The sequence below is a fragment of the Pollicipes pollicipes genome, unplaced genomic scaffold (genome assembly GCF_011947565.3).
Source record: "Pollicipes pollicipes isolate AB1234 unplaced genomic scaffold, Ppol_2.1 Scaffold_4002;HRSCAF=4701_pilon_pilon_pilon, whole genome shotgun sequence".
NCBI lineage: Eukaryota > Metazoa > Arthropoda > Thecostraca > Pollicipedomorpha > Pollicipedidae > Pollicipes > Pollicipes pollicipes.
The window spans coordinates 28658677-28680063 of record NW_023596420.1 but is presented as its reverse complement, the minus strand read 5'-3'; the positions used below and the strand labels follow the sequence as shown (position 1 = coordinate 28680063).

The 21387-nt window shown below is 48.4% G+C and overlaps 1 protein-coding gene across 1 annotated transcript in view; it reads right to left on the bottom strand.

The window, feature by feature from the left end:
• Nucleotides 1-8671: 8671 nt before the first annotated feature.
• Nucleotides 8672-21387, bottom strand: part of LOC119094337 (cilia- and flagella-associated protein 70-like) — a 42712-nt gene continuing 29996 nt past the window's right edge. The window contains exons 6-12 of the mRNA XM_037217404.1: nucleotides 15165-15286; nucleotides 13887-14045; nucleotides 13569-13717; nucleotides 13041-13288; nucleotides 12443-12618; nucleotides 10573-10761; nucleotides 8672-8702 (exon numbers count right to left, since the gene is read on the bottom strand). Of these exons, the coding sequence (XP_037073299.1) occupies nucleotides 8672-8702; nucleotides 10573-10761; nucleotides 12443-12618; nucleotides 13041-13288; nucleotides 13569-13717; nucleotides 13887-14045; nucleotides 15165-15286 (1074 nt within the window). The remainder of the gene's footprint in view (nucleotides 8703-10572; nucleotides 10762-12442; nucleotides 12619-13040; nucleotides 13289-13568; nucleotides 13718-13886; nucleotides 14046-15164; nucleotides 15287-21387) is intronic.

The window sequence follows — 21387 nt, the reverse complement described above, 5'->3', positions numbered from 1 at the left end:
CACCACATCCATCATGGTTTTTAATGGTTTTATGTCGCGATTTGCTCCACTTACCGCCACATAGCATGATTCTGTAACGATGTTCTCAAACAAGGGGTATATCATTCGCGCTCGAGTGGCTGCATAAAGCAACAAACCCTCTGCCAGTGCTGTCAACCATTTTCTCCTCTGTCGAAACCCTGTCGGTATCGTGTCGCTGTGAGGTCGGGTCGTCAATATCTGGGATCAGTCTATATGCGTGCAATACAGGCCTTTTACAATATACAAGCGTGACCATTTTACGTTAACACGCGCTCGAGCGGGAGGTCAAATCGACCTTGCCCCCGAAAGGTTTTCCCCAATACTTTCCGAATGGCACAGCGAAGTCGCACTAAACTTTGCATAGCCGTCGAGAATTGAACAGCAGATCTTCTGAGGTACCAAACTTAGATGTACCTTATCAGGTCGTGGACCTACGGCAGGCCAAAGTCAGGCAATGACTGTCAGCAGTGTCTCAGAATCAGACGTGTGTCTGGATCCCAAGGGTCTATCAAGATCCCATAAGGTTCCATGTTAATGGAACCTGGGATCGGATCCTAGTGTCTAATTTGTGGCTCCATGCACAAGTCTGCCCAGAATACAACTTTTTATAATAGTATGGGTGCCCAGGACTGATGTGGTACTGCGGTTCAACGCAAGTTCCATAGTTTTATTTTGGCAAAGTTCATCTGTATTTAGGATTTGAGTTATGAATCATTATCAGGATATGATTTACCGGCGAGAGATGTGTCAATGATTGAAATCTTCGCAGGCATAGCAGCCGCTGACGGGGATTAGCTGCAGTAGCTTCTGCAAGCGGCGGAAGTTTGACGCTAAAACTTCAGCACTTTTGAAACGCGCCCGGGTGAGGGGTCGATTTGACCGACCCCGAAGGCTTTTCAAAATAATTTGCGAACGGCGCGACGTAGTCTTGCACCAAACCTTAACTTGCCGTAGACAACTGAATGGTAGATGTTTCGGTGTAGAAAATAAAACTTACCTTGTTAGGTTATTAACCTTTGATAGATCAAAATCAGGCCGTGGCTATCAGCAAAAGCAAGCTTCATGTAATCTCCCAATTTGATGTCACAACGGAGCATCAGACGAAGCCAAGCATCTTTGACATAGTTTCTCAGAGAATTAGACAATTGAATTTAGGATTACGACAAATTTCATTGACTTCGGGTAAGGTATAAAGGTCAGAACGAGGCCACAATTAATGCCTTTTTTACTGGACAGCTTGCTTTATTGGGTAGTTTCTGATGCTTATTTCCAACTTCATGATAACAGGGACTGCAACACTAACATCCTCCTTGAAGTTCTGAAAGTTCAGAGTAGGTCGCTAACCTTAAGTGACCGAGGTCAACATTATGCTTTTAGGAACACATCGCCTAGCGTCGCTATCTTATCCTATCCTTGTCGCTCAATGAAAGGCCAAAATCTAAACAATCTCGCATGATTTTTGGTCACCATGACGTTATCAAGGCCAAACAAGGTTATTGACTTTCAATGAACACTAGTGATCTTTTGCTTAGAACAGGCATTTAGGTTGAAGGCGGTTGCATGAGTAGGTTTGGGGGCACTTTGGATACCAATCTCGAGTTTGACCATGTCTGACCCCATCCGACCCGAAGGTTATGATCTAAAAACTTCAAATTTGGGTAAAAGTGCGTTTACATACAGACAAATCCATCCCTTCAACTTGGTAGCTCTAGCTCTCTTAGTGCCTGAGGCGTCCTTTAGGGGTCGAACTGAATGGTATCCTAGAGCACCATCAGAATGCGTTATGTGCCATGCACATGCAGGATTTGGTTTATGGATGAAAAACATAACGTACCCAGACTAAGAAGTTTTGTTAGCCTCTAAAGTCAAATACTGATATCATCAGCAACGGACGAGATTGAAGTGTGGACAAAATTCGGCCCATATCACTCTAGTCGCTGCATTTGGTGGCACATACGAATATGGTGATATCTTGATGCCACCTGAGACTTCACAAGGCGCCGCAATACACGGCTAAGTTTGTTGGGAATCATTTGGAAAAGTCTAATGATTCCTTAAAAACATCCTTGCAGACTCACGCGTCTTCCCTGTGCACTTAAAAACTGTTCGGAAAGTGCAGATACTCAACTTTGATTGGAATCAATGGGGAGTCTAACTGTGATAAAAAATAAGCACTCAAAGGGAATTGTTTCCACTTTTTACCAACGACTTCACTGGAATTAGTAGAATACCTGACTCCGCCTCAATAACTGATGTGTAATCCGGTAAGGTAGATTTCTTCCAGTGTAATGTCAATTTTTATAACGTCATGCTGGTCCCCTCAGAGCAAAAATGACATGAAACGGTAAATTTTTAGCTTTGTGCGCGCGTTTCAAGCGTATGAATTTTGTTTAAAATGACATCACTGAACTCGCCTCGAGCTTGGGGACGAGACTAGTGCCGAGTGTCAATACTTCTCCAAAAACAGGCTCTTCTGGGACACCCTAGTGTTCATAATCATCATCTTCTACGACTCATTACGATATTTTCATGTTGCCTGTAACTGTTTTACAATGCAATGTTGGATTATGTATAGAGATCCGTATTGGCTTTCTGGGAACACCAGTGATAGCGAAGTTAGTTGTTTCCTATATGCAAAACTATTTCCCTTCCTTTACCGCAGAGGAAGCCGAACCATCCGGGAAATGGATGGGGAAATGCAATCAAGTACGTGTCAGATTCTACCATTCAGCAGAATTGCTGCGTTCATTTATTTCCGGAAAACCATCCAAAACGTCTGCATTATTCATTCCGTATTATTGAGACCTTCTCTTGATCAGGACAAGAGCCTGATTTCAGTCGCGACAGCGGCCTGCTGCTATTCATGAAAAGCACTGACTAGTACTGAGACGGCCTGCTACTTTACGGTTTTATTGCCATATTTACAATACTTACGATGACAAGGACCTCCTGCCGCACCACAAACCTGAAGTACTCGATGATGATTGGGGTTTTAGGGCACACCAACTGCCATAGCCTCAGCTACCCAACATTCACAGAGTACAGGACAAGGCCTTTTCTCAGTTATGGCATGGGCCTCTTAACGTATCCTAACACTGTTTCACACAGCATCCTCATCTTACTCGGGTCTTCTCTCGCTCATGATAACGTCACTCTTTGACCTTTTAGCCGGAACGGGAGCCACCTCATGCACTGCGACTTCAAACCATCCAACTTGTCTTTAAAACTCGCCTTCTTCATTGCTTTGTGGGGGTCTCATCTTATCACGGATTAAACGCTTTGTCATGTCGTCGCTCTCACTCACCTGCGACGCTTACCTTGCTTCCCCTCACTCACGACGGCAGCCTTACGCAGCATGATGACGCTCGACTACACCCGATTCATTCATAGCATTCATTCATAGCATTCATCCGCCCCCATCCAATTCTTTCAAGCGTTGCGACAGTTGGTCATGGCCGGCGTCAATGACCACGTCATTGCCGCTGATCACTCACACTAGATCTATGATGCATTTCCAGAAGCCCGCAAACTTTCCCGATTGGTAAAATGATGCATACACCCACGCCGTCTGACGCCTGTCCCGCAGGCACCCTTCCCACCGTGTCGCACCGCCCATTCCGAAAGCGTATCCATGTTGTTGATTGCTGGTATTTTTTCTGGGTTTGTGGATATCCCTGTCGAAAGTGTGACTGGCTACGCAGTGACAGATTGCTGAAGTTACAACGAATAATCTAACTGAGTCGCTCGGTTGCAATCAAACGCACTATTGAGCATCCCAATTACAGCAATGCATTTATATGTAAATAGGGATTCGCTTATAACAGAACAAACATCACAAATTACATAGATACGTTTCACGCGAAGCCCTATTTACATACCAATACATTGCTTTAACTGGAATGCTTAAAAGTGGTCTTTTCATATTCGGATGAAAATAGACGCAAATGATACGGTTATTTACCTACGCAGTCTCTTCTTTATTTAGTCTGAACATGTTGATGGGAGGCGGATTTATAGAATTAGCGCCTACGCTCAGCCGTGCGCATCGCGTGAGCCTCGATTCCATCGTCCCGGCGTGAATTTCTGAGTGAACAGCCTCTGAAATCCTCTGACCTTCAGCGCGGCCGCTGCAACCGGTCACAGGTCATCCCAGTAAGGGCCAAAAGCCCGTTTCTCATAGAACATTTGGTCTACTCTACCGTGAGTTAAAGGAAATGTGAGTAGACACTAGACCCAGAATCCCGTATTAGTTTTCCCCTGGCGTCGGCGGCCTCCCCTGGGCCGCCGACGTCTGTTAGGGGAAATGTTTCATGTTTGAAGGTAATGATGCGAGCATCAGACGTGATCAAATGAGTTCGGGTCTAACTATTGGTATGCTTAAATTCGAAAAGACTTCTCTAGGAACAAAAATGTGTTTATTTACATAACATAACAGACGCAGGAACTGGGGGTGGGAGTGAGTGAAAACAGCTCCCCCCCTCCGCGATTTCGAGGGCCTGTTGAGGGCCCATTCTGATGTGTTACGGGCCGATTCTAAGATGTTGAGGGCTGTGTAATTCTGTAAGTCTATTCTAATCTGTCAAGGGCTCATTGGATATAATGAAGATCCATTCTGAACAAAAGACGGCATTTGTGAGTCCGTACACGGCCCATTCTGGCCTTTAAAGGGCCTTTTCTAGCCTTAAGAGGACCTATTCTGTTCTGTAGATGGCTCATTATGGCTTGTACAGGCGATCAACTTTTCGATCAACTTTTCATGAGGGTCCGTTCTGACATGTAGAGACATATTTTCGAACATTGAGGGCCCATTCCGGCCTGCAGAAGGCTTCTCCAGGGCTGTAGGAGGTCCATTCTTGCTTGTAAAGACTCCATTTTTGCTAAAAGAGGGCCTATTCTGACCCGCAGAGGTCCCATTCTAACGTGCAGTGGGCCGATTCTAACTTGTAAAGATCCCATTATTTACTGAAGGGGCTCGCTCTGGCTAGAAGGGAGTTTGCTCTGGTTAGAAGGGGATCCACCTTCTCATCTTAGTGAGCCCAATTGAACATTTTAAGGTTTCCCCCGAACTTGGACATAGTCTCTGCGCCCCCGGAAAATACGTTACTCAGCACGCTATTGTTTGACTGCGTCATAGGGCGTCTGAATGACGTTACAGATGCTGCCAAAATGCCCATGCAAAATGTGCACTCGGTACCGCGTGCTCGGTAATGGCGGTATCTTAAGTCATTCAATCAGCAGTCCTATTGACGAAATATCTAGCACATATGTTCAACTTCTTGTAATATGTGGCAACAATCGTGATTTGTGTAAAATTAAAGCACATGGTTTGCCCACTCAGTGTCCTAAACCGAATCGGCTATACCACCATCCAACGCTGAGGGTTTGCTCCTGTTGCGACTGCTGGTCAAGGAGCTCCATACCGTCGTTTTTGTCGCTTTTCGCTTTGCACACGTAAAATATACCAGTTTGCTCAGTTTTTGTTCGCCTCTTCCTGCTCTCCCATTACCTGGAGGCGTGGTAAGCGCGAGAAAGACGTCACTGGCACGGATTCGAACTCGGCATCTGACATTGATACACCCCTGGAAGCATACGACGTAAATGCCGGCTGTCCCGTTCCGTGTAAGACGAACGCGGTCGCTCCGTGTGAGATTCCGATCGGCGTTCTCTGATGATCACATTCAAGAGAACGTCCTTCCACATGGTTGCTGTAAATATCCAATGCTCCTCGGCCTACTGATAGGTGGTTCATTTGATCTCCTTTCGGACATGCCCTCGTCACTTTTCGCCGATGACAGCGCAATTTGGTGCTCAGATGCAGAATCTAATTATTCATCACCACCCCATCAAGGCGCACTTCATAGGTTACAATAATGGTCAATAATTTTTGGTCTCTACTTTTTCGCCAAGAATCTGGTCGATACAATTTTCAGTAAAAGGCGACGAGATACACCGTCCTATTGTCGCCAACTCGACGGTCACGATATAAATGTTGTTTCACTGTTCAAAGTCCTAGGCGTCATTCTTGACCAAAGATTGTCCATGTCCAGTCACGTCGAGCATGCCCGCAACAAGCGCATGAAACGCTTAAATTTGCTAAGATGCATTTCATGGTCAAGATACTGAACTCCACCGTTATCCATTCTGAAATACCTGAAATGATAATCGCTGGTCGAAAGGGGTTTAATCCAAATAATCAAATCGTGTTTGAACCCTGCGCTGCCTGCATGACGCTGATAAAGCCAATTGCAGTTCGTTATGCTTTGAAATTGTGCTCACGAACGTCACACATTAACGACTTGCTGATGATATTGGTTTAGGTCTTGAACGCCGCATGGTCAATGGGGTGGCAGTTTTTGAATAGCTTTACTGTGGCGTCATGCATGCCTGGGTGACCTTAAAATAGTTTGCACGAAGCAGCCTGCACATCTTCGTGGGCGTGCAGCTCAGAAACTAGGGGCTTAAGAAGAAGGGTAGTGCTGTAAACTGCAACAACAGATCTTCATGGGTGGTCATTTCAGTCCAAAATCTGATTCAAATGGGGAACACTCCGTCAAAGTTATGTAAAGATTCGTACATTCGCTTGAGGTTTTAAAACCCCGTAACGTTCGAGTAATACGTTCATGCTGGAATATTGAAGGCTATCCCCAGCCACTGTTTTCTTTAATTATTAGGGTGCTACATTTTTTCGGAGAAGTATGGTTGATTAGGGTCAGTCTGGTGCTCCGATTCATAAATTTGGCAGGAACATTATTGTCAAAGTTATTGCAAGTTTAGGGAATATGCAGAGCATAAACTTCGGTTGTTTTAAGCCCTTTTCGTTCCGTGTGGCCGCGAGGCGTTATTAAATGAGCGTTAAAAAGAGCCTCCACATTTGTGTGGGGTTTTGAACTGAAATAGCCATCTTCAAGATACTTCGATGTAGTTTACAGCCATACCCTTCTCAAGACCTAAAACCCTAGAGTTTCAAAGCTACGCGCCCGCGAAGTTGTGCAGGCAGTTTTATGCAGACTAATTCAATGACACCCAGGCATGCGTGACGCCCTCATTGATCATGCGGCGTTCAACGCCAAGACAAGTATAATTGTCGAGTCATTCGTGCCTGGCGTACGTGAGCACAGTTTCCAGATACAACGGACTTCACTGGCTTCAGTGTTACACACTCATTGCAAGTTTTGAACACGGTTGGTTATTTTGGTTAGCTGGGTTACAGCCCCTTCGATCCCAGCTGATCATTTCAGAGAGATGAGATGAAGGATTATGGATAACGGTGGGACAGGACTACGCGCATCTGGGGCCCGACCACCGAGACTTGGCCCGCACCGGGACCGCATCGACAGGTATGCACCGGGCGTCCGGGCGGCGACCCCCTCCAGGGGCTCTCGACCCACTGGTGGCTGGAACATGCACCCTGCGCCGGACAAGCAGGGCGTCGTGAACACGCAGGATTAGGCAAGAAAGATGATAATATGGTCAGATGTAGAACACAAGCCATGTTTTGCGTCACTCAACTCAGGGGGTTTGGGTAGTAGTACTAGACATGACGGAGGTAAGACCTGTAATCGAACGATGTGAAAAAGACATCATAACCTAGTATATGAATGCAAGCGAGCATCTAAAACTCAAGAGCAAATATGCAAGAACACTACGAGAAAGGGTCCAATCACGAGCACATTAAAGTATTGGGGTCAACAAACACCTCCAGCACCGCCACGGCCACATATCGGGAGATCAAAGTACTACAACTAAGTCAGCCTCGGCTATAATGGCAATTTTGGCACAGCTAGTCTGATAGCAGACATGACGTTATAGAAATGCTTCATGGCGCAATGAAACAATGACGTATTGAAGAGCATGTTTGCCATATAGTGGGGCTTTGTTGTCTAGAGCAGTCTTTTGTACTCTAAAGCATATAGTGAGCAAATCATCATGCCTGGTGCTTGCTTTAATATCTTCTAATGAAAAACATCCCCTTTTACATTGGCTCGCCCACTAGAAACAAGGCCCGTAAAGTTATTTCACCATTTTTCAAATGTCCATTCCACATTGTTGACTATAACATCGATCTAGTGTGTCATTTGGCAGAAAGAAATTAGAGAGAGTGGGGAGATAGCTAAAAATGGTTGTAATTAAAATTAACAACTATTTTAGTATCAAAAAACACATTAAACTGCACCGAAATGAGGCCAAACGAGTCCGAAAGACAGCAGTGCATTGCTGGTATGTATATGAATGAGATACGAGCTCATTTTATCTCTCTTGAATTCTATCCGACATCAGTTTGGTATTTCCATTCTCTGTTTGACGTGGACCAACGGAAAAGAACTGTCAAGTCCTATGAAGGAAACATATATACAAGTAAACCCGCACGCTACACCATTACCGCATTTCACCATTGTTGTAAATACATGTTATATTTTACGTTGCTACATACCGATGTGTGTCCGGTGCTCACTTATCAAAAGTGCTAATATTTTGCCGGTGGGTTTCGAACTTCTGCAAAAGCTACTGCGGCTGACTGTTGTCACAGACCATACTACCTGCGAAAATTTATATTGTTGACACACCCCTCCCTCTCTCAGAAATCTAAAGCACGCCGCCTAAACGCACGATATGATAGTCGTCGTTGGGTTCCCAATCATCGATTGCCTGCTTAGCCACCAGCTAGCATGAGCGTGAAGACGCTGGAATATCAGCGAAGGGACTCACCTACCAGGCACCGCAATGCCGTGTCCCAGTTTACGAACTGTGCATCGGCGCAGCATCCTCAACAGATTACGCCACTGGCACCGAACAGTAGCATATAGGTAGCTGTATCGAAGCCACGGTTGCCTTTTCATCGTCGCCGACTTCATCCGAAACCGAACCGAACACGACCGTCTCGGGTCTCGTATGCGCCAAGAGGCGGCACTTGACGGCCCATGCTGCTCCGACGACGGCCTCGTCAGCCGTCCTATGGCGCATCAGATCCTGGCACAACCTCAGATATTCCCTAGGAGCGTCAGCGGACGGCGTATCCGCGTGACTGCGAAGCACCGATGCGAAGCATCGATGAAGCGTGACTGCGAAGCACCGACACCCCGAGCAATGACCTGAAGCCGTACCAGCATCTGGTGTGCTACCGGATGGCTGGCAGACCGGGATTGGAGTTATAGACTTGGCCATAATGTGCCTCTGCTTGCTCTATTTGAGCCCCGGGGCGATTGTATTCTGTCCGGTTTCGGATGGCGCCAGCGATAATGGAAAACGCAGCCATGGCTTTGACGTTGTCATCCATGCCGGTGTCGGATAATTCTGCAGATGATGTGTGCCATTCATGCGATCGGTGAGTCGTTTTACCTGGTATTCCAATTTAAGCGCCGAAGGTTAACTCGGTGCGCCTGTGGCTGGGCAAGGCAATGAGTGAGTGGGCGGCAAACGGAAAAAGCATTCCTTTTGGAAAACTGAATACGTCTTCGGCCCCTGTCCCTTCATGTCATAGTGCACTATGCTTCATTTCCAGTACATAGCAGGATTGCGGGCTGCAAAAACAAGCATTACTCAAGCGCCGCCTTTTCATCACCCCAATAGGCACCCTGGCTCCGCCTGTGTCCATGCCTGCTCTACTAATCGCGAAGCTTACCGCGTGCTCCACACACAGACACACACACAATTAAAACCTGCTTTGAAAAGTTTTATGACACCTCGTTAAGTATACCTGCTTTGCGCTTTTGTGTTAACGTACACCCATGATGTGTACATGTTAAAAAAACACATCCGTATCCCCTAGCACATCAACATATTAATAATTATGCATGGACCTGTCTGGCTGAGTCGAAATCGGTTGGCAAACGTAACGGATATGCCGTATCAAAAGCGCCTCAAATTTTTGTTGCTCCCTGTTTTGCCATTTCATAGAAAACTCTTGAGTTTTTACCTTTCTGAGCGAAGATTACGTCAAAGGAAATCAAGCAACGTTTAGTTTTCATAATCGGCCAAGTAGTGACCGAAATCTCAGGGGGCGGGGGCATCAGGCCCCGCCTTGAGTCCCTAGGGTTACCGCGATGCCCACCCGGGATCGTGTTAAATTTGTTGTTTGGGCGACGAGCAATCTTAACAAATGAAAGGTTTCAAGAACGAACAAAACTTATCAAGGTTTTCATCCGCCTTAGAGCAGTACCGTACTGCGGAATACGGTTAGCACGACTAGTGTACCTTTTTTCATCAGGACATCGCATATCCATGATCATCGAACACGCCTCAGTACAAACAAAACGCGAAAAAATGAATGGCATACGTCATACTGGCAAGATAACAGCGTTGCTTAAGCCCAGGGAGTAGCGTTCGGACATAACAGCGATGAAAGAAGACCCGATGGCTCGTGATCGGGTCATTAAATAGATCCGATCGTTTTTTCACAGAGGAACAGCATCGATCGATAAGATTCTGCCAAAGGCAAGGACGACAACGCCTCGAATTCCCACCACAAACGGCCATCGCTCACACCCCGCCCGTGTCACCGCTCAATACAAACCTCACCCACCAGTGGAATGGCTAAGCGTTCTCACAGCTTACCAATGCTGAAGCGAGCGGCTCTCCTCACCTCCGCTCTCGGGCGCCGTGTACTTGTGCATGTTGCGCCTCAGCTCCTCCAACAGGGTCTGGCTGAGCTCTTTGACCTTCTTGTGGTAGCGGTTCTGGGCCTCGGCGGCGCTGCGGGCCTCTCGGGTCACGTCGTCCCGGTGTGGAATCAGGGACTGCACGCTGTCGCGACAGTCGAGAACGCCGTCACCGCCGGCGCACGGTCCGCCCCCGAGGCCAGAGCTGGACAGGCCGGATGCGACAGCGGCGGCCACCCGGGCGCCAGTGCCGTCGCTCTCAAGGCGGTTGCTGGGCGCTCATTTAAAACACTGGCCTGGATTCGTCGTTTCGCGACGCAAATCGGTGTAATGCTCTCTTCCTGTCTGACGACTCTCCTGCTATTTCCACACTAAGAATGATAAGGCCTTACGGACAAAAGTTTAGTTGTCATGAAGGAGATGTTACGATTGGTCATAAGTTTTACCTTTTAATTTTCCCTAACATCGCTCTATGTGACGTATACATTCAACATTTATGAGACCGTGTAACGGAATAACCTGCACATGCGTATTTGCTGTTTAATTCTGGGTGTGTTGGCATGAAGTTTGGCGTACTTTAAGGCGATACTGACGGTTACGATGATTATTTTTAATGTCATCCCCACCGTCCGCCACCGGTTGCTGTCAGTTGCTTACTGCCGACTGCGATGCCAATAGATTGGCCGTGCAGTGTTCCTAGAAGCGTCTCTGTTGAGGCACCAGAAACGCTTGGGACATGTTTGGAAGATGATAACACGCGCCCAGGCCCAGGGGCTCCTGATAATTTAGGTGTGATTTCATAGCATGCCAGGGACCTATTAGCATGAAAACCTTGCGGAGAGCGTCGCACCAGCCTCCCTTAGCCCGGCCAGGATTAAATTAGTGCTGAGGCATATTAGCGCAGCCTCGGTCCCAGCGCCGGCGGCACCGGTAAAGTTCTGGCGGTCCCAGGGACAACGGAAGCGTAAGGAAACGCAGGGACAACAAAAAAGCAGGCGACATAAGGCGGGCTAAAACTGACAGCACATTTGAGCTCTCACGGATTCCGGATGGGGCAGGTAGTGAATTCAGTCTTAGGATCAACGAATTATGCAAAGTCATTGGCATCCAACTCAACAAATGAAACTCGTGGAACATCCCATATATTCTGTCATCATACTCATACCATCAGTTGGGGTTAATGAGCCTAGTCAGATTCTACGAATTCTCTAATGTCCTTTACCATTTGTTGTCGTGCGTTTGTTATAATTAGCCTGAGCGTGGGTTTAAGTGCGCTCGACTCGATGATACCCAATGTTTGCACGGTTGGCAAAATGTTTTGGTCCTCCGGTATTTACATTTAATCCGTCTTCTTCCCCGCGCATCATCCAAAAAGGAGGCACCCAATGCATGTGAAGTGTTAAGTTTACTTATATCAATGACCTAGCAGAAAAACGGCCAAGTCTAACAAACAAAACGTGAACGTGAGGCGTATTATCAGGTCTCCCAGCCACGCCGAAATAACATCCAGCTTACTTGCTCGACATAAACGACATCTGGTAAAAGGTGTGCCACTATTACGCCGGCATAGACCCAGGTCATTGTTGAATATTCCGCACGGGACCCCTGATTTTGGAGCGGAAAATGCAACAACGACCTCTGTCCTGAAAATCGTTTTACTGACAGTAGTTTTACTGGTATGCTATTATGTATTTCCTAACCATCTAACCCCGGCCTGGTGCTCACGCCACGCAGCGATCCATCAGAACAGCTCATCATTCAAGTTCACTGTACCCAAGGATATCGCCACCAATCTACACGTCCCCGAGTCCGGTCCCCACCCTCACCTGAGTGCTAGATCCTCTAGTGTGTGCCGCTTCACCAGCGGGGTGCGCATCCGTATGTCCAGCACCAGGTACATCTTGCCACAGCTGAAGACGTCGTTTTCCGCCCTGGCTGGCAGCTCAGGCATCAGGTGGATATTGAGGTTGGAGGCCAGTGACATCGGCAGGCCGGCGGAGTGCTGTGAACAGCAGGCGCTTCAGCATAGGCATCCGCAACTTAAGTCACTCCGCGGGCGAGACGGAGCAGAGGGTAGGGGAGTGCTTATTTTCGGTGGACTGGGCTTGTTGATAATTTTGCGTTCGGGGAAGTCCGGACTTAAAGTGGCGAGCGACAGAAGAGTTGCTATCGTCAGCTATGTTGGTCGTTTGGTTATTTATCGAAGCGTGCGAATGCAATACCACTGATGTAACAGATTATGACATCAGTTGTTGTGATGGGACCAGCGGCAAGCGAACACAGTAAGCAGGTTTTAAGCTCAGCCGTGGCCAAAAGTTCGAGGCACTGCCGATAGCAACGTAAAGTCCCTGCCGTTATCGATTCGCCACCAAAACGATCACGGAAATGCGTACAATGCAAACGTAGGTATATGGTAGAGAGCACCTTTTCCTTGTCTTTCGCCTTGTCACCGTCCTTGCCGTCCTCCCTGCTCTTCTTTGGCTTCTCCTCTTTGATCTCCCTCTTCTCAGCCCTGTCGACCTCGCTCTTCTTGCCGTTGACGATGGAGCCCGTGTCCTCCATGGCACTGCCAGCGGTCAGCTGGAGGAACAGGCTCCGCCGCCCGCCCGTCTGCTCCTCGTAACGGGCTGGGTCCAGGGACTGGATCCGGTAGGCACCGCGCAGCCGGCCCACTGGCGGAGAACGGCCGGACGCATCGCTGGTGGCGCCGCTCCATGTTGGCATCCACAAACTGTGGTTTAAAGAACGCCGGAGGGCGGTGCGCCCAACATAATTTAAGTTTGCGATTCCCGTGTACTGCGCGAAATGATGTCGTTGGCACAAGCATTGCCGATAGCTGTAAATAGCATTAATCGCACAAATTTTGGGAGAGACTGGACTGACTGGTGTGGGGTATGTTCCAGGAATATGACATTATGTTTTGGAGAAGTCCTGTGTCACTGCTACATATACCTCCTGGATACAGCAAGTAGCTCAGATTGACCATGGCCATGCCAAACTGCACACTGATGAAATCATCCATGGTCTTCCTCCGCGCCTTGGCGCCAGCCTGAGCCTGACGTGACTTCTTGACAAGCAGCTCCACAGGTACCATCTTATATCTGGGTGTAGAAAGAACGTGAGTAACCGACAGTATTGGAAGTGTCTCTCTGAATGGCAATATTTTCGTTCAGTTACGAAACGGCGGCAAACTTTGAAGTGTGTGAAAGACGTACATACGTATGTTTCGGTGATACGCTATTTTAAGTGATGTGCTTACTAATCACCCACCTGGAAGCGTATTCCTCAAAAGTGGCCAACATTTTCCTCGTCAAGATAAATCTCTTCTCCGTATTTATGGTGACCCGGGGTCGGTCGTTGGCCATTAGCTCGAAATTGACGTCATCACCACGAAAATCTCCAGAGCTTTCTGGCTCGCCCTCTGTTGGTCTAAAATAATCACTCAGATTAATTTCACCATAGTGCTACAATTGTGGACATGTAATCTTCGTGTACTATATCTTCTCTGGCACGCTTACTATGTTCGGCCATGCCATCACAGAGTGCAGTTTATGCCCTTACATCATAGTTTGGCAATCATTTGTGGGGTTTTGTGCATCTCACATTCATTAAAAACAGCAAAGAACTATGATTATATCCAGCAAAAGTTTTAATAAATGTTCCGTTAGAATGGTCCAAATGATTGAGTGGAAGCAACTCAGCACTCTCCTCTTTGCTCCCTTAATAGCGTTTGGCATTGATGGAAGTTTCATCTCGATGATGCATTTGACGGCCATCACTTATGCCGGCAGCAGCTGTATATGATGTTTCACTCGGTATTAGCTTTTCGAATGACAAACCTTCGTCTCATCTTCGATCACGATGGAGCAATATCTGAAGAGTGAAGGTGGAGGAATGGGGTCGCAAATGGGCATTATTTCATGCACAACCATACAGCATGACAGGTCCTGAGGATTGCGGTGAGCCAATTACGAAGTGTAGCGACACAGTCCTTGTATGAGCGATCCAACCCGTCGCGACTAAACGCGTCTGAGATGTTTACATCCTCGCAGCTCTCGTAACAAATCACGAAGCTACGACAATGTCGCTCCGTGATCATGACGGCAAGAGGCATTGATTAGAGGGGCAGGGGAAGGGTTGAAGGGCGCTAGACAGGTGACAAGTGACTAATTCTTATCAGAATATCGTTGAGTGCGGGTGTAGTGACCTGTGTGCTGGGCGCCTGGTGTATTTGACTGATTTTAACGTACTGATGATGTTTTACAACCTGCAACGAATCCACACAAACGAATTTGTTCCTGAGACCCCTATTGGCCGCGCGTGGTTTCACACGGCTCGGTTACCAGCACCCAGACACTTTTTGTCGCTGGTGTTAAATTTTGCCAGGAAGGTGTTGGTAAAGCCGCCTTTCTGCCCCTCCCCAAGCCTGCTAATGACATCTTCGCGTGATCTTCTCGTAACGCTACTTGACCGACTCCTGCTTTTTGGCGAAGCTGGTCGCGCAGTAGTCCGTCCCGCGGCGCGGCTCTGGACAGCGTGCGCTCTGACCTGCGTGCCGGAATGAAGTCGTCGTCCGACTGGCCGCCGGTCCTGCCGTACCAGTAGTGTCGCTCCCACTCGGCGCTGAACTCCTGGCAGAGCGACTTTTCGTAGCTCAACAGCTCATCCGTCTGCCAGCGAGCCGCGCGAACACTGAGAGATGCTGACACGGGAAGACGGCTTTTCGGGCGTGAGGTGATGCTTGCAGTCCGCCAGAGGGTTTTTTTTTTTTGGTTGTCAGAGCACCCTGTTTCACGCTGACGATTTTTTCCGAACTTATTGCATTTCATTAATGATGCATATCATTAGCACCAAACGGGACTAAACGGCACGGGACGTGTCTTTTACCCGTTCTCTACTTTTTAAGCACTTCTCTTTTCCATTCCCATCAAACGGAAATTGCCGCATTCGACGGCACGGGAGGTAGGGTTCATTACGACTCACCTTGCTGGTTCTACGCCCGACGTACTAAAGAGTAATGCAAAATACGAGACAGCAAGTCATCTGCAGTTTTGCCTGTGCCATCTAACAGTCCCTTTTTTAGAATATTTAGATTGCTTTGCCATCTAAATAAGACCACGCCCTTCGCCTCTACTTAACTTTTGTACGCCTGCAGCGCAACTTCGATGCAACTCAAAGCATGTCACCACTTATTTTAAAGGGATAGTGCAGTCAACCGGAGCAATTCTATGGCCTCTCTTATGATTTAACTCTGATGACACTATAGTTAGAATATCGTGTGAGTACGGTGAGCTGGCAATGACATCAGTGAGCTCTGGAAAGTCTTTTTGCAATGCTTTTCGGCCGCCTCGAAGACTTTACGTGACGACTTAATGCATCTCAGCACTGAATCATTACACATGATGTCTGAAGCCTAATCTGGTGCAACGAAGTTCGACCTGATGCAGCCTTGAAGCCGAAAGAACCTAAGAAAAGTTACCAGCATTGACGAAGTTTACAACATGGTCATTTAGCATCGTCAGGAGGAGGTCATAAGGACAGGCACGCAGTGCGCATGGGACTAGGAATATTTCGTGGAGCGCTGATTTTCCCACTTCAGCCGTGAACAGCTTTGAGAGCGAAGTCATGAGTCGGTGGTCATATAAGGTGGGCAGCTGAACTTTTCCAATCAGATGCAAATATGCCAACAAAACAAGCTAGTCGAGGTTTCCCGACAAGGCACCAGCTGTTCCGTAAAATATCATGAACCCTTAAGCTTATCGGAAATGGGCTCAAAACCCACAGGTGCCGGTCGACGCCGTGCACCGTTGCACAAACGCATGCTCAGATACTTGACGCATGCAGTACTTTGGTTTCAAAGGATACTTTCCAGCTATCAACATGAAAACCGAAAATAAGCATCAGGTGACACGTGTCCTATGTATTGCCAGGAGTCATGTTAACGCGATGAGCTCAATATGTTAAATAATACGCTTCATTCTGACTTCTTCAGTGAGAGATAGCAATGTGAAGTTTGGCGCACCTAGCCCACGCTCAGCCCACTATTTGATTAGATTCAAATCAAGTATTCCATCGCATTCTGGAACACAATTTGGACAGTACGTAGCGGGCCGGCGCAAGAGTAGAGACCTACATCATAGCTCTTTTCAGGAGCAACTGGAACGGTGCAATCAAAACTGCCGGCTGTCGTCGGGGAGGCCAGGATACGCTGACCCGGTCGGCGGCCTGCTGAGCGGGCGCCCGGCCGCCCTGGGCCAGCCGCCCAGCGTCGCCGCCGAACCGCCGCCGAGTGATTTATGTTAAGTAATTATGGGCGTGGATGAAGTGACGGGAAACGGAGACGAATGATGCAAAATATTGAGCAGTTTGCATTCTATTGCCATGGGTCAAGCTTGTGCCGAATAGAAGAGGGCTTAATTTTGCTTGCGGTGGAAGGGATTTCATGTTCAGAATGATTGTGTGTGTTGGTGACTTTGTTTGGGTACAAATGATGGAGATAAAATAAATCGCAGTGTTTCGTGTTTGCATCGTGGTGGCCGCGGCCACCTAGCCACCGCTGGCCGAGCCCCCACTAGCGACCTTCGTCACGAGCCGGATCGTCTCCATGAAGGCAGTGTTCGGTGAATCTCACCAAAATCCCGCCAATCAGCCGTCGGCACGTTTGTGTGTCCACCATTGAGAGGTCTGCGCCATGACGGTCTGACCACATGCGTGCCATGGCAGAGATGATCTGGCGACGGGCTGCAGCCGGGGCACAGCCAGGATTCTCGTGAGGGGAGGGAGTGCCGAGCTCAGCGAAAGCTCGTTTTCCTATTTGTGTCAGGCACCTTCTATGGCGTTTTGCGCAAGCCCGGTGCGGTCTGAAAACAATCATTGGTATCGCGCGCTTCGTGTTCGCAGGCGGCAAGGCTACTGCGCTCATGCAGTTCGTTGGTCCGCTGCTGCGCATGTGTGACTACTTGCGTCGCGCAAGCATGAGTTACCATGACCTGCCTTGGCCGCTGTTTGGTGCGAAGGGCGTGCTATGTATGAAACGTACGATTATGTATGGGATATGCAGGCTTTTGGTCGCCCGAAAAACGCATGCATGAAAAACGCTTTCGACGCTTCGCTGTCGGCTCACGCCTCCGCTTTTTTGGGAAGCCTTGCAGCACCACCTGCTGTTACACTAATTTGGGACCGTATTATCTGAGCGGTCCGAGCCAGCATTCCTACACCAGCTTCTTTAACGACACCGCGCTGTCGTTACTATATCCGTGCCAGTTTTCCACCCGGAGTGGGGCGCCAGTGGAGGTCATGTGTTTTCGGTTTGGGGTTTTGAGCGGAGCGAGCTATTCATCTGTCTCCAACGGTGTGCTAATGCCTATTCCCCAGCAGGCCTCCATTCACTCTATCGCCGCATGCAAGCTGCAAGAGCTCTGAGGTGAAGCCCAGCCCGCATGCCCTGTTAATGTTTGTCACCGTTTTCGCCATCTGGGTGGCGGCAGTGCCGCTTTGCTGGAGGCGGCCGCCACGGCTGAGGATGACGTGCTCGGTGGTCCGCACGCTGAAGCTCCCGTTTCCCGATTTTAAACGTCAACTTACTCTGCCAGGGCGTTTTTATTACGATTTAATGACCTGCCTAGCCTTTATGCTCGAAACTTGCCAGCAGATAACTACCTGGCTCCCTGGCAGCGAGAACTTTCCATCTTTTCCCTGCTCATAGGCAACGTGAAATAACATTGCTCATAGATAACAAAAGCCCAATGCCATAACAAATACGAAGTAATCGTGTTTTTCTTGGACGTATGGCCTGCGATTTATTCCCATGATGCTCTGTTATGGCTGTTTCAGTGCGTCGCGTTTATTGAAATCTGGCGGCTATTTTTGGTGTGGCTGTGACCACGTGCGCTGCAGAGGGGCTGCGGCGACCTGCGGGCTGAGAGGCGTCTGGCTCGGTCTGTGACATGACGCCGATACCAGAACTCCGCGAAGCGTTGGGCGTCACAGAAGTTTGGGAAAAGTCTTACTCGTGTTGAGCATTTTTGAATGCTTTGTAACTGAGCGCTTTTGTATGCACAACCTCTGCTGGGTTGTTTGCGCCCCGTTTGCAAAAATGTTGATTTCGGATGATGATAGATAGTGAGCGACGTACTCTTCACGATAAAATTGTGAGTGCGTTTTGATTACTGGTGTTTCTAAAACAGGACGTACGTCTCCGCGTTTTAGGGTCAAAAGTTAACATTGCATGTTTTTTAGGATCCAGATGCATCAAGGCGCCATCGTTAGTCCGTGTAAAAATAAACCTTTTGAAACTGCAGCCCTTCAAAATGACTGCCGTGGATGCCTCGTTAGCAGCTACATCTTCATCCATCCTCATATGTCAGAGAGCGAATTCCGAATGATATGTGTTTCCGACGTTCGCTCACGACAGCCAACTGACTTTCCACGAGATTGACTAAAGTCGTGCCCTGAGAGCGCACGACTTGTTCGACCTGACCTGTTCGACAGCGACCCCGGCCTAATGATGGCTTGGTGAAAAACTAATGATCTCAAGCGTCAAACCGCTCGAACAGCATTCAAGCTTAGAGCTTCACTGCCAGTCGTTTGAGATGCCAGATGGTCTCATTTGGCATTGGAAAAAACTGCTCCCGGCTTATCCTTTATTAGGAGGCCTAACTCTTGCTCAGTGTGCACATGCCCCCAAAAAACAGAAGAGTCTGAAGGGTTGCCCAGATCAGCTCTGTCATCGGCATGCAACGCGCTTTCATATAGAAGATGAAATGCCGATCTTATTCGTGCATAGTTGAAGAAGTAATCGAGCCTTGGTTAAACAATGGCAGACTCCGGCTCAGCGCACCATTGCGAGCCGTTTGAGCCACGACATGACCTACGGCAGATGGACCGTGTTATCACTCAGGGGCGTATTCAGATGGGGGGGGGGGGGCAGGGGGAAGGGGACGAGTGCACGTGCCACGCGCATGCAGTGCGCTAAAATAGGATGTTCATCGGAACTTTTGGGCTGCTTCCACACCCATTGCGAAATCTTGCAAACGCCCTTCGGTTACCCGGGTGAACGGAAGAGAAACTTAGTGATCCCGATCAGTCTTTTGCCAAGAGCCGTGACTTCGCTACACAGGGGCGCAGCCAGATTTTTTAGGGGGAGCAGGGTGGGAGGGTGGAGCTCAGTGAGAAAGAATCACGCTGGGTTTGGGCTCTCCGTCATCGCAAATATATGGTAAAACAATGGAAAATGTTGGTAAAGGAGGGGAGGTCAGCAAACACCCTCTCACTTCACCTTTGGCAGTGTCCATGCCATTATATGCGCACATACACCAAACATTGAGGGAATTACGTATGGCACCCCAAATTAGCTCCACTGACCGCCTGCGCAAGTGCTGGCAGTAGTCTCAGGTCACCACTTAAAGTAGTTTGATTATATTTTCCGTTTCCATCGTCATTATCAAATATTGATACAAAAGCAAAAGCATGTGCCGTTGTGTTCAACCAATACAATGCAACGTGTGTATCGTTTTTTGCTAATTTTGAAGCAGTCGGTCATATTGTTCACTGTGCACTGATTTGCGCAGAGCAGACCAATGCAATTATATCGAATCCAATGCACGCATGGTCTGAAGCTTATTTCGGGTTTAAATTATGTAGTTGAATTATAGCCCTGGACATAAATGCACCACACGCGACCACATTTCGGCGCTACCGTGGTGTTAAGCTCGTCATGATGCATCATGCCCATCGTTTTCTAATATTTTTGAACCTGCCACTTCTATTGCTGACGGTGAAATGGCTGAGCGGTGGCTGCACTGAAAACTGCTTTTGAGAAGTTACACTACAAGCTTTCTTAGAAGAGCGCGGCGCGCTCTACACCATGATACATTTTGCGCATAGTCTCATCTGAGACCAGTTTGTCCCTTGATGTAGTGGCAGATCCAGAGGGCGGCCACGAGGCCATGCCTCCTCCCGGGCTACGGGAGGGCAAAAAACCGGCCAAATCACTGCGGGTTTTCAACACAAAGCGCAACAAAATGGACACATTCGGGTCTCCAAAGCGACCAGCAGGGCTCCAAACCAATATAAAACCTCATGAACGGACAAAAGAAGCTGATTGGGAGGGTCGTGGTTGGAGAAGTTCTGAAAGCTCATGCTCATGCTGTTCCTCGGTGCCCTAAATGTTCTCTTGCCGGGGCACTGTTGATGACTTAGGGTCCCTCCACGGGCGATTCCTGTTTGCTTGGAAAGCTGAGCTATACGCTGTTGCCTGGCCCTATATGCTAAGTTTCTAGGCGCTCTAGGTCGTCCAGGGGCGCCTTCACACCGGTCTTTGATCTTTCCTATTTGCTCAGAGGGTGCTGCGCTGTTGCTGGGAGCCCTATGAGTTAGCCTACCGATACACTCGTAATATGCTCATGGGACCTCTTCATTGGTGTAGCGTCTGGCCCCATCTATTCATCTGATCGGGCACGTTCGATCGTTTGGCACTCTCTACATTGGATGGTGGGTACTTTCTATTTTAATGGAGGGCCTACGCATTTGACGGGGTCCATATGCTACCCTGCTCGGGCGCGCTCGATCGCATGCTGGTCCTACACATCGTACTTCTACTTCTCATTTGGAGCTTCTAATTTGCCTGGAGGGCCCTACACTCCGGGCAGCGCCATGGATTTTGAGTTGGAGCGAGATTTTTCGGAGAAACTCCAGGATAAAGTGGGACCTCCTCACGGGCAGCCCTGTGCGCAGCGTCGTATTTAGGGGGGGGGGGCACCGAGGAAACTTG